Source organism: Idiotropiscis lumnitzeri, chromosome 3 (assembly GCF_059441095.1).
Source record: "Idiotropiscis lumnitzeri isolate Australia: NSW breed Sydney's pygmy pipehorse chromosome 3, RoL_Ilum_1.0, whole genome shotgun sequence".
NCBI lineage: Eukaryota > Metazoa > Chordata > Actinopteri > Syngnathiformes > Syngnathidae > Idiotropiscis > Idiotropiscis lumnitzeri.
The window spans coordinates 9,315,268-9,327,833 of record NC_142393.1 but is presented as its reverse complement, the minus strand read 5'-3'; the positions used below and the strand labels follow the sequence as shown (position 1 = coordinate 9,327,833).

At 42.5% G+C, this 12,566-nt stretch overlaps 1 protein-coding gene across 3 annotated transcripts in view; it reads left to right on the top strand.

Annotated features, from left to right (window-relative positions):
* Nucleotides 1-12,566, top strand: part of LOC148339789 (IQ motif and SEC7 domain-containing protein 1-like) — a 95,077-nt gene that overhangs the window by 40,431 nt on the left and 42,080 nt on the right. The window contains exon 1 of one of the 3 annotated variants that reach the window (XM_088289527.1): nt 2,632-3,116. The exons of the other annotated variants lie outside the window; for them this stretch is intronic. Within the exon in view, the coding sequence (XP_088145653.1) occupies nt 3,001-3,116 (116 nt within the window). The 5' untranslated portion in view covers nt 2,632-3,000. Of the gene's footprint in view, nt 1-2,631; nt 3,117-12,566 lie in introns of those variants that run through there. 3 annotated transcript variants of the gene reach the window in all.

Here is a 12,566-nt window from a genome sequence, read left to right as displayed (position 1 = left end):
TCTGTGAGGTCATCGTGCTACTAAGTTGACCACCGTGCCGCCCATGTAGAAAAGTCTTTTAGAAGACTATTTAAATATAGGCTGAAGTAGTTTTGTGCAAAAAGGGCAGAAAACATTTATTCTTCCCTCTGCTCCCTTTCATTTTCTTTTTGTTGTAGGTAAGTTTTTTTTTTTGTAATGAATTAAATTTGAAGAACATGCAGGAGCAGCAGGCGTCTTTTTTTCTCTCTTTTTTTTTTCTTTAGTTTTTTTTTTTTAATAAAAAAATAGCATCTTACTGTTGCGGTTCTTGCTGGTTCTTTATCGAATGTCCATGTTCTAATACCTTCTGTGTTTCTCTCGATTACAAACATACAAATCGCTGAACCAGGAAACAATGTGTAAATAATACATTAACCGCTATTACATTATACAGTAGCTTTTAACCTTCACCGCACCTAAAAGTGCTTTTAAAGTCATCACATGAGTAGCAACTGGAGATATTTTGACAGGACTGAATTCGAGGCATGGGTTAGACTTTGACTTAAAATTTTTTTTTTGTTGTTGATTTTTACATTTGTCTACAAGCCACATTTTAATGAAACAGGTGTTAGAAAATCAACTGGGAAATAATTTCCAGTTCGAGGTCTGCACTAGTGCTTTTGTGTTTGGCACATGTGGTACAGTAGGTGAGACTTGATGTATTTGTTGCTGCACTAACAGATGTGCAGCCAGTCAGCGCATATCTTATGTGGCCGGTGGGATTAAAGCAAGCATATGGTGGTGAGTGAGGACGGTGCACATGAGGCCAATGTATGTGATACATGCATGTAAAGAGGTCACCAAGCTGCATGTCCAGGTGTGTAGGGCCAGAGTTGTGCAGAAAATGCGCTGAGATGATGAATTTCACCTCGCAAGTGTGTTCTGTGCACGTATGCGACCCTGCGGATGCCTCGGAGCTTGCGCTTTAGTGTTGAAAGGTGTTTCAGTTAAAGCATGAACGTACGGCTATTTGTCTATTCGAAACAGAATCTTAGCTCACTGCTCCTGTGTGTGTGCCCCGACTGCTAACTCATTGAGCTCACGTTGCCTTGTGAGAGCACCTCCCCCCTCCCCCACCGCAGACTTCTACCACAGACAACCGCACTACCTTGAGGACAGGTTCCGTGACATGCCACGTTTCACTGGCTTTACAGATATAAAATGTTAGTAGAACATAATGATGCCCGATTAGGAAAAAAAATATTGATGATTATTTTAGTAATAATTGAAATCACGATTCTTCAAACGATCATTTGTTTTTTTGGGTATAAAACAAGATAATGTCCACCCATTATCTCTCCTGCTGTCACGGGGGGGGGTGCAGGAGTCTGTGTGTGTGTGTGTGTGTGTGTGTGTGTGTGTGTGTGTGTGAGAGAGAGAGAGAGAGAGAGAGAGAGAGAGAGAGAGAGAGAGAGAGAGAGAGAGAGAGAGAGAGGAGAGAGAGAGAGAGAGAGAGAGAGAGAGAGAGAGGAGAGAGAGAGAGAGAGAGAGAGAGAGAGAGGAGAGAGAGAGAGAGAGAGAGAGGAGAGATGAGAGAGAGAGAGAGAGAGAGAGAGAGAGAGAGAGAGAGAGAGAGAGAGAGAGAGAGAGAGAGAGAGAGAGAGAGAGAGAGAGAGAGAGAGAGAGAGAGAGAGAGAGAGAGAGAGAGAGAGAGAGAGAGAGAGAGAGAGAGAGAGAGAGACAATTAGCTCAGAGATGAACAGAAACAGCCTTTTGTTTGATTTTGTTGGCCAAGGTGCGTGGATGCACCGTTTGTCAAACAGCTATGAAATGTATGCAGATGACACATGTATGCAGATGTGTTGGGATGCGCATGTGCAGCTCATCAGAGCTGGAGGGATCAACAACACTCTTCCTTGATAATTAGAGAGGGAACACAAGCAGTGTAATTGCGCTGCGATGACGTACGCGTGCAATTTGCCACGACACAGGTTCATTAAGAAAACAGCGAAGGTCTGACAAGACGAGTTGTTGTCTGAGTTTCAACACTGACAAAGCAGAAGGACTTTGAGCTCGCCCCAGATGAAACGCATTCTCCTGAGACTCTGTTTGTATGTGTAACTAACGGCTCCTCACAAAATGTTCTCCATAGAGACATTTGTCTTCCTGTCATGCTGCAAATAGGATACCGGTGTCAACTCCAGGATGTATGCTCATGCCTTAATTATCTAAAACTTGAAATTCTGCCATTGCTCTACCTTATCTGACACACAACACCCGTGCCTATATTCTTATTCCCCGTGGATACAGGCTGTTAATTAGCTTTTTTTCTCCCCCCCAAGTTTGTTGTGTAGTCATCGTTGCTCTGTCGATATCATTAACTGTAACCGTGGAGCATCTTTACATTTATCCTGAATGCTTTGGACGACCTTGTCTGTTTAGAATGACACTAGAGAGAAAGTGCATCGATTGGCGAACTGACATGGATGGGGAGCGAGTGGGGGGGGGGGGGGGGTATTAGTCTGCGAGGAGAGGAGAAATAGGAAAAGAGAAACAAAATGGGATGGTGAAGAGAGAGAAGGCATGATAATGAGCCCTACCTCTGACACATCCTCCTGTTTCTATGGAGACCAAGGAGCCAATCCAGTGGCCTTGAAGAGGACTGTACTACTGAGATGATATAAGAGGGTGGAGAGGGGCGTACGCTGATGCGTGCAGAGGCAATACATCTTCCTGGAGTCGTCCCGCAGGTTTTTGAAGAGGCTGCTTCCCTGGGTACTGTCTCGCATCACCCGACATCATTTGAAGCTGCGCTCTCATCAGGCCATGACGGTCTACAACACACCCTTCCTACGCCGGCATCACTAGAGCCTCACCCCCACCCACCCCCAGGCAGCCGCTTGGATGCTCCTCGTTACATCACACGCACTGCTCCCTGGCAGCCTGTGTGTGTGACCGGACGAGTGAGTGAGAGGGAGAGTGAACGTGAGTGAGCACGCCGTCCCACCGTTGAGTCCCATTGACCAGCACACAGGCAGGATGGACAAACCAAGCGTGTGGCGAGCCGTGGTGAGCAGCACGGATCCCCGACGGGTGAGAGACTCCCAGCACCCCAGCAGACCGGGATCCGCCATCGGATACCGGCTGTACGACATGTGAGTAGCGTATTCAGTGATCTGCATGGCCAGACGGTTATCGCCGCCTGTTGTGACGCTCATTCATGGAGGCACGAGGCGAGCGGGTTGAGGTGGAAGCCGTCCTCTTGTGTGTATTGTCAGTGCTGAGTCACGTATGGCATCCAGACCTTGTTCTGTCCTCTCACGTTCCCTCTCAGCGCTTGGTAAACAACGATGCTTTTCCCGGGGAGGGGCATCAAGGTGGAACATACTGTACGCTTCTGCAAGTGAGAAACAAACAAAGATTGATAAATAAATGACACCACATGTGGTGACATTTATATTTTTTGTGAGCATGACTGCTGTTATAAGAGACATGCAGGCAATTGTTGTTTGAGTGTCGAGTTGTCGATGGATGTTCCTTTCACCTTGTGTATGGATTTATGTGTATATATATATATATATATATATATTTATTTTATTTATATTTATATATATATATATATATATATATATAAATAAATATATATAAATATAAATATATATATATATATATATACAAATATAAATAAGTAAATATAAATAAATATATATATATGTATATATATATATATTTATATTTATATATATTTATTTATATATATATATATATATATATTTATATTTATATATATTTATTTATATATATATATATATATATATATAAATAAATATATATAAATATATATATATATATATATATATTTATATATATTTATTTATATATATATATATATATATATAAATAAATATATATAAATATATATATATATATATATATATACAAATATAAATAAGTAAATATAAATATATATATATAATAATAATAATAATAATAATATTGCCTTTATTAGTCCCACAATGGGGAAATTCGAGATTCGAACCCAGGCCTCCTGGGGGGACTGGGTCCTGAACGCGGCGCCTTAGACCACTCGGCCATCCTATATATATATATAGTGATATCGCCATAATATCACCATGAGCAACAAGGCCGAAATATTAAATGGCCTTGACCTATGATCCGTCAGGCTGCACTGCAAAAAAGACCCATCACCTTTGTTAGGGACATTTGGACGTTTGTCTCAATGTCTACAAGTGCAAATAAAGCCCTACTAACTTGAAATGGCGCCAGCTTCTCTCAGCCAACGCTCGTCAAAGATGGGCTCACACAAAGCGTAAAAGTGTGCTGTGGTTTGATGAGTCCACGTTTCAAAATGTTTTTGAAAATCCTGGACATCACGGCCAAAGAGGAAAAGGAACATCCTGGCTGTTACCTGCGTAAAGCCAGTATCTGTAATAGTTAGTGCCCATGGATAACTTGCACACCTGTGTCTGTTTCTCAAATCTGGATCAGAATTGTAATCAAGATGGAAATGAGTCCCAGCAAGAAAGTCTCCACATCCAAAAATCTTCTCTTCACAATTAGCAAATACCGGTTTAGCTTTAGGAGTTTGACCAGGTGTGATGCTTGCATGGAACTGTGTCAAAAGAAATCCTCCACATTAGCCTGACGAAGCACGGTCCTACTTTATTTACCTTCATGGAAATTGCTTTCCATGCCGTGTGCCACTCGCATCCGTGTGGACCGCCTGATTCCTCGACAACCATGTCATGTCATGTGACTATTTGCAAATGTTCACACTCAGCTTGTGCATAATGTGAATTTAGATTATACCCTTGCCAATCATGTCGCATCGTAGATGAGGATCGGTCATCTTAATGAAAATGAGACCTTCACGGCTGGTGTAGTTTGCCGGTTTAAATCCTCCGTGTTTCCATGCATGTGGTCATGCAGACGATCCGAGTTCCCTCAGCGATGAGACTTTAATTGCTTGCTTGATTAGAAATGACCAGAACCATTCCTCCTTTTTTTTTTTTTTTAATATTTCCACAAAGCATGGCAGAAAAAGTTGTAGTTTCTTCTATAGTTGAATGCGTTTGTTAGCATAACTCATAAACTACTCTTTTCCATGGAAACTTTGTGGAGGGGTGCAGCTTTGGGCAAAGAAGACCCATTACATTTTGCCGCAAATCTATTTGTTTATCTTCCGAGCATGAGGCAAGAGCCTTAGACTATTTCCCACATGATTTCAAAAAGGATTAAAAAAAAAGTACTACATAAAATACTACAAATTATTTTCACAGTCGACAGTCTTAACTGTCCACCCGAGACAAAAAATGCCAATCCGCTTTCATTAGTAAAAAAAAAAAAAAAAAAATGGACATCTTGTAGTAGCTTGTAAATATTCAACCAAGCAAAACACACTTTTTGTCCTTAAATTTTTCTCAACCTTCTGTATGATGTGCTCTAGCGCCACCTACATGACTGGATGGGGAATAATTAAATGAATTTTCAACTTGTCCAAGTAGGCGTGACTTATTTGATGACCCTGGCAGCGGTCTGTGCTCTTGTGAGTAATTTTTTTTTTGTTTGGATTTGCTGTAAAAGCATGACATGTCCAGGCAGAGTTCAGCAATGTGTAAATTGCCGACTTTGTATCGTATCTGCTTCTTTTGCTAAAGGACAAGGGACATCCGCTTCCAATATGTTGGTTGCGCTTCCAGTCAAACAATCTGTGGGGGTTCCCCGTGTCTGGCCAAAAGTCCTTTAATGAGGTCCAGAAGCAAGAGGAGCATGTTCTGTTCTAAATGTCATTTCATGTTCACTGGCCGGCTACTGTGGAATTCTAATGGTCAGCCTTCAAAACTGCGAGGCCAAGAGCAGAAGTCGAGGGCTTAGCTGAACGCCGTCTCGTTGCCTTTATGCATGCTTCACCGGTCCATCTGAGGCAGAAGTTTCCTTGGGGTGAATACTTTAAAATACGTGTATTGCGTGTAGTTTGCTGCGTAACAAAGGTGAGGTGTACAAACCTTTGCAGCAATTAGTCAAATTGATTGTCATTTTGGATATTATTTTATATTTGGATATCTATTTTACTCTGGTTTCCTCCCACATTCCAAAAACATGCATTGTAGGTTGACTGAACACTCCAAATTGTCCCGAGGTGTGATTGTGTGCGTGTAAATAGTTGTTCGTCTTTGTGTGCCCTGCGATTGGCTGGCAACCAGTTCAGGGTGTGCCCCGCCTACTGCCCGAAGATTCCTGGGATAGGCTCCGGTGCCCCCCCCCGCCCGCGACCCTTGTGAGGAGAAGCGGCTCGGATAATGGACCGTATTAGATCGCCGATTTTACTCGTACCATTTTGGCAATGAGACCATAGTTTGATGACTTTAGGAATTTGGGTGCTCCAGGTGCTATATTAAGACTTTTTGTTGGTAAACACAAATTGCAAAAGTGCATTAAATTAAAAAAACGCACCGAGGTGAATTCTTCATCTTGACAAGAAGGTGAAATGAACTAAAGATTTGTCCTTAAGCTCAATTAACAGATGAGATATTTCCAGAAGAATTTGTAAATTGGTACCAGTTTTTGGCCTGACAACTGTGTTCTATCACCACGCTGACGTTTAATGATGAGCACCCGCGTCACCGCTGTGACGTTGCCGGCAAGGAGTTTTAATCTGCGCACCAATTACATGCCTCAAATGAATATTACTTTTTGTACTCGCTGTGCCGATTGAACACCGGTGAGCTTCATTGACATTCGAAGCGGGTGTTCATGTCACGAAGCCGCTACGACAGGAATGCCCATTTGCTATGATTAGCTTGAGAGTGTCTTAATGCGGCGCTTGTGCTCAAATGACGCCAGCGCCGATGAAATAGCAAGTGCGTCACCACAGCTGCCTGAACAGTCTCCTTTTCGATTCCTGATTCTTCACAGAGGAAGAACACGGCACATTCAGTGCCAATACGCCGCCAGTAAAAACCGCCACGGTGCTTCGTGCGCTTGCATAAGGCAACGTCTGCATCGCGCTGCACATGGGCTGGCACGGAGCTTGCTGTCAGCACACATGGCATCAGAGCATGTGAGCAAAATGCTGCAGAGATGGAAGTGAATCATTTGCTGAAGCACAGAAAGATGGAAGTGAATCATTTGCTGAAGCACAGAAACATACTGCGTGTTTGCAGCCCTGTCATCAAACAACACTTTGATCCCCACTCTCCCCCACTCGTCTGGCAATTGCGTTGACTGCCAAACGTGACAACCGCTGACATTGCTGCTGACGAAATAGAGCAGGGGTGGGCAAACTGCGGCCCGGGGGCCACATGTGGCCCGTTAAACGTTTTAATCGGGCCCGCCAAACTTGAAAAATATTTAATGAATTAACCTTGTTGATGTTTTATTTTATAAATAATGATGCGTGTCAAAGACGGATATTTTGTTGTAATGCTTTTGTTCACGTTCATTTCAAATTAAATGTTTTTTATTTTCTCCGATGAGGTGAGGTTACCAAAACACTCCATCCATCTGCTCCTGGTCCGGCCCCTCTGTCAGATTTTAGAACCTATTGTGGCCCGCCAATCAAAACTTTTTCCCATTTCTAATATTGAGTCATGATTAGTAAGTGTAGAAATCACAGGTTTCATCAAAAACTTGACCGTACAATGATTTAAAGAAAGCGAGGATGTGAATTTCACCTCAGTTCTGAATTTGATGCACTGTTTAAATTCATGTCGTTGATTATTCATGTCAATGCCAAGACAAATTTTTGTTAATTTTGTTGAATCTAAAGCATAAAATTGGTTGTTTTTGTCCACTATTATCCGCTTAATTTCTTTGCACATTTTAAGCTTCTTTTGATTGCCGGGAAAAATGGATTGAAGGCTTCAAGGGTGATGTTTTTACCATAATTTTCCATCCGACATTGGATTAATTAATCCCAAAGAATAGAATTTAACCCTCCTTTTTGCTATTATTAATCCGATTTAATTTGTTTTTTTTATTGACTTGGAGAAATCAGCAGCCATTAAAGCATTATTTAACCTGAAAAGCTCTAACAGAGTAAAAACAGTCTAACGCTCGTCCAATTTTTCTGCTGCTCTGATATAAGATGAGAGGCAGGCGGGATCGATCACGTGCTTATCGCAGGCCTGACACAAAAAGTCAGACAAGACTGGCTATCCGCCAGGCCATTGTGCTGCCCTACAGTAAGCAGGTTAGAGAAGATCACGGAAGGCTCAAGAGGCTTTTAGTTGAGATGTAAAGCTCGCGTCACTCAATCTAGCAACATGTAGTCTGTACCCCTATACTCACGTGACCGTGGCTTTTTGGCATTTACAAAAATAGCTCAGGCTTTGCCAGAGACTTTCCTCAGCCAGTTCACGCAGCCTGCCGCGGAAACATCAACAGCTGGACATTTGCAGCGTTTCCCTGAGTTTTTCACTCATGTTCAAAGACGATCAAGCGGGCTGAATGCGCCGCGCTCTCGGGTGCACGTCTCACTGAGTTAAAGTTTCCTCGGGGGACCTGCTAGTGCTGATGCATCAGAGGCTTGAAACAGACCATAATAAGGCGCTGCCTTTGCCAACAGCAGATGCACAGAGAGCGTCAGAAAAAAACAGATGCACCTCCAGAACATTCTGTTCCTCTGGTAGAAGAAGCAGATATGTTTATCAGGATGGATGTCGTTTCATTTGCACACATGCATCACAACGACACATCACCCGAACAAGTTATCTTGTATGTGATGTATCCTTTTTTTTTTTCTTACTGTTTGTTCTGTCTGCACGTGCTGAATTTGCTTACTCCACACTAGACGAGCTGATTCCTCTCGCAGGTTTGAACGTGTGAGCCGCACTGAGATGTGACGAAAAAGATAGTGATGTGTTGATACGGTTCGGTGTTACCGGCGGTCCCTGACAAGGGATCACGTCACTCTCCCTCAGTTGTATTGCTTAGCCTCAGGGTATGAAAAGCCTTCAAACATAAAATACAATACTTTTCTCCGACTGCATGGTATGGTACCCACTTCAAACTCAGCCATTTGAATGTAATACCCGCTTTATACTTTTAACTCAGCTTGCATGTGGTTTTTGATTTTATACAAAGACTAAACCTGAGCGAGTTTATTCGAGACAGAATTCACCTCTGCATCCTCATTCCACCCACCTAATTTGCTATTCTGTGTTTTCTTCCCCTTCAACAACCTTCTGCGTGGCTGCTCTCAGGCTGCCGGCGAAACAGCTGTACTCTACCATGTGTGTGTGACGTATTAGTATGTGAAATGGAGCACTCCATTCCGTGCGGGATTATCTCCTCACTGCACCTTTCTGGAAGGACATGAAATTCTATTATCTATCCTCTCGTACAGGGGTGGGCAAACTTTTGGATTGGCGGGCCACAATGGGTTGTAAAATTTGACAGAGGGGCCGGACCATGGATGGAATGTTTTGGGAACCTCACCTCATTGGAAAAAAAATATTTATTCTTTTATTTAAATTTACCACACCTGCTCTTGTTCTAGCATAGTGCCAAACATCCCAACTAAGTCGACAGTCCTTACTAACTTAACTGTTGTTAATGAGGGAAATTGCATGCAAATACTTGAAATGACGTTTGACTGAACCATCAAACATGATCCTTACGTTCAAATTTGCTGTTGTACGCTGTGAATGTTTTTCAGAAAGTGAATGTGATGGGTTAAAAAAAAAAAAAAAGAGAGAAGGTTGCTTTCCGCTGAATTATGCAGTGTGGATGATACCCGAATTCGCCACCAGGGGGAGAACTTCCCCATGGCTTCCATTCAGGTCTGTCCTCCACCCAGGCTTAATTATGAGTTCATGTTTAAATGGCTTTATAAAAGATTTGTTTCTCAGTATCTGCGCGTGTGTGCGTGCGTGAGTGTGTACGTGTGTAAAAAGTATGTACAGGGGCGCGCAAAAATGGGTAGACAGCAGTATCACATCAGTGAAATTAATGACGTCATATGATGTATGCATTTTTATCATTTTATTGTCAACACAATAAGAATGTGTACGTGACTACATACCTAATTTTGCCGCGTTTTGTGTGTGTCATTATTTTAAATGTTTTTTTCAGGGAATCAAATGCCTTATATATTTGCGCTTTTCTATTTTTCCTCACACACTGACTAATCGAATACTGGAAAAGGAATTTTGAGCAGGGTGTTGCTTTTGAATGGACCCCAATACAATAGAGACAGCAGTGGCCCCAAAATTGAACCCTGCGTAACGCCATACGACAGTGGGGCAGAGTGGGACTCAGAGCAACCAAGGCGAACACAAAACGTCCTGGCTGCGGGTGGTGACGGATTCTCTCAGTCCAAAGAAAGAGTCCTGTTGGGCCTTTTTGGACTGTGGGCCTCCGGAGGCAGATGATGGGTACCGGCTGACCAAACGGACCGTAGCTTTGGTGGTTAATGAGGCAAATATTAGGGTGTGGAAGGAGTTCGGTGAGGACTTGGCGTCTGACGGACTCAAAGAAATTTTGGTCATCTGGGGAGGTTGAGAGCTTGGTGGTGTCATTCTTTTGCAAATTGACTAATCAATGCTGGTGTTTAATTAATTTAAGTAGTCTTGTTGAATTAAGGAGCTGTTATCTCCTTGCTATGCCATAAACATTTATATACTTGTTTTCTTACCTTCTCTGCGGTGCACCACCTGGGTACTCGTTGAGGTCTCGCAACGGCAAGATGATTCTCTGCAGCTGGCCATTTTCTACTGAAGTATTTATGGACTGCACATCACTCAGGGAAGGTCATGGCTAGATTCTTTCGGGCAGTTTATCAGCGATTGACTGGGTCAATCCCAGGATCAGTGGGGTCCCTGCGCTGCAATGCTCAATATCAGTCCATGTCGGAGTGCTGCAATTTAATGCTGCAGCGGTAGCATTGAGACAATAAGAGCCCGTCAAAAGGTTCTTGACATGAGGTCATTTAATAGTATGGCTGCAGGGCCACAGCCTCTTTATGGCCTTTAGATTTATGGTACATTTTCGGCCAATATTAACACCGCATTAAGCAGGAGTGATTTTGATCATACCTTTAGAGCAGGTGTGGGCAAACTACGGCCCGGGGGCCGCATGGGGCCCGTTAAACGTTTTATTCCGGTCCGCCGACCTTGAAAAAAAATTAAATGATTACTCCTTTTTAATGTTTTCTTTTCTCAATACTGTGTTTTTTCAAGGACAAATATCTTGTTGTAATGCTTTTGTCCACTTTCATTCAAAATTAAATGTATTTTTTTTTCTCCGATAAGGTGAGGTTACCAAAACACTCCATCCATCTGCTCCTGTCAAATTTTAGAACCCATTGTGGCCCGTCAATCAAAAAGTTTGCCCCCCCCTGCTTACCATGGTCAATGAAAACCGTGAATGATTTGATAGAACTGTTAGTTGAATGTGATTTTTGACCTCTGCCAGTACAGCAATCTTTCCACCAAGCAGTACAGATTGAGTCCGTTTGGCATGAGACATATTTCAGTCACACATTGTGAAGGGCGAAAATTGACCTCCCTGGTACAACTTTTAGAGACGCGTCTGGTGGCTTATCAACGACAAAAATATTGTACCTAAATGGCGGCACTAGACTTGAAGCACCATATCAGTCCTCTTCCATCAACTAACCCTTTACGATACAGTTACTGACAACCTCATGTCCCCTCCCCCCAATTCCTACTTTTAGCGTTTCAATTTCTGCAGCCAGAAGAATGTTCTGACAGGAATAAGGCAGTAGATGTAAAGAATGACCTTTACAATAAAGCCACATTTAAACACAAAAGACGCAAAATTATCTCGGACCCTGCAGGTTCACTCCGGTTGCAGCGTCAAATCTTGCTATAAAAACGCAAAGAAAGTCAACAAACTGAAACTAAATTAGATTTTTTTTTTTATGCTTTTTGTGCATAAAATATTAAAGACAGAAGAATCTTTCCCTGAATGTTGTAAACTTTTGCGTGTTTGCCAGTCATATTGAGCTGATTGATGCTATCCAGGAGTCGTTCTATGTAGCGGCGATCTGTGTTGACACATTGTGAAAAAAAAAAAATACCAACTTGCAGCTCAACTGGCCATCCATACTGACTGCATTGCATCCCTTTTATGGTCGTGCGTGTTCTTTTCCTTTGCTCTGCTTTTCCGCTTGCCTGCAAACTTAATTAAAGCCTGTCATTTAAGTTTGAGGACCATTTGCATTTCATGCCACCTAATGCTGCGCTAATCGCTCTTCCTGACAGGCCCTTGTGCGTTCCGAACAAAAACAGCGCTGTTTCCACCCACACGTTGCCACTGAATGTCACGTTCCATTAATCCAAAAGAAGGAAGTAGCTTGAAAACAGCGAGGGGAGTTTTTTTTCTTTTTTTATGTAATGGATGCTTTTTTTCTCCGTTTCTTATTGACGACAAAAAGTCAATAAGTGTGATACTTTTGGACCCCCAAAAAAAGCAAATAGCAAACCGTGCATGTTTCCTGTGAGGCTCATTCAAATAACGAGGTGTGAATTGTGTGAAAATGTCTGATGAATGGTGTGTAGATTAATTCATTCCTTTGTGTCCCCCCCCCCCCTCAGTCATTCAGGCTTTCTGTGCATCCT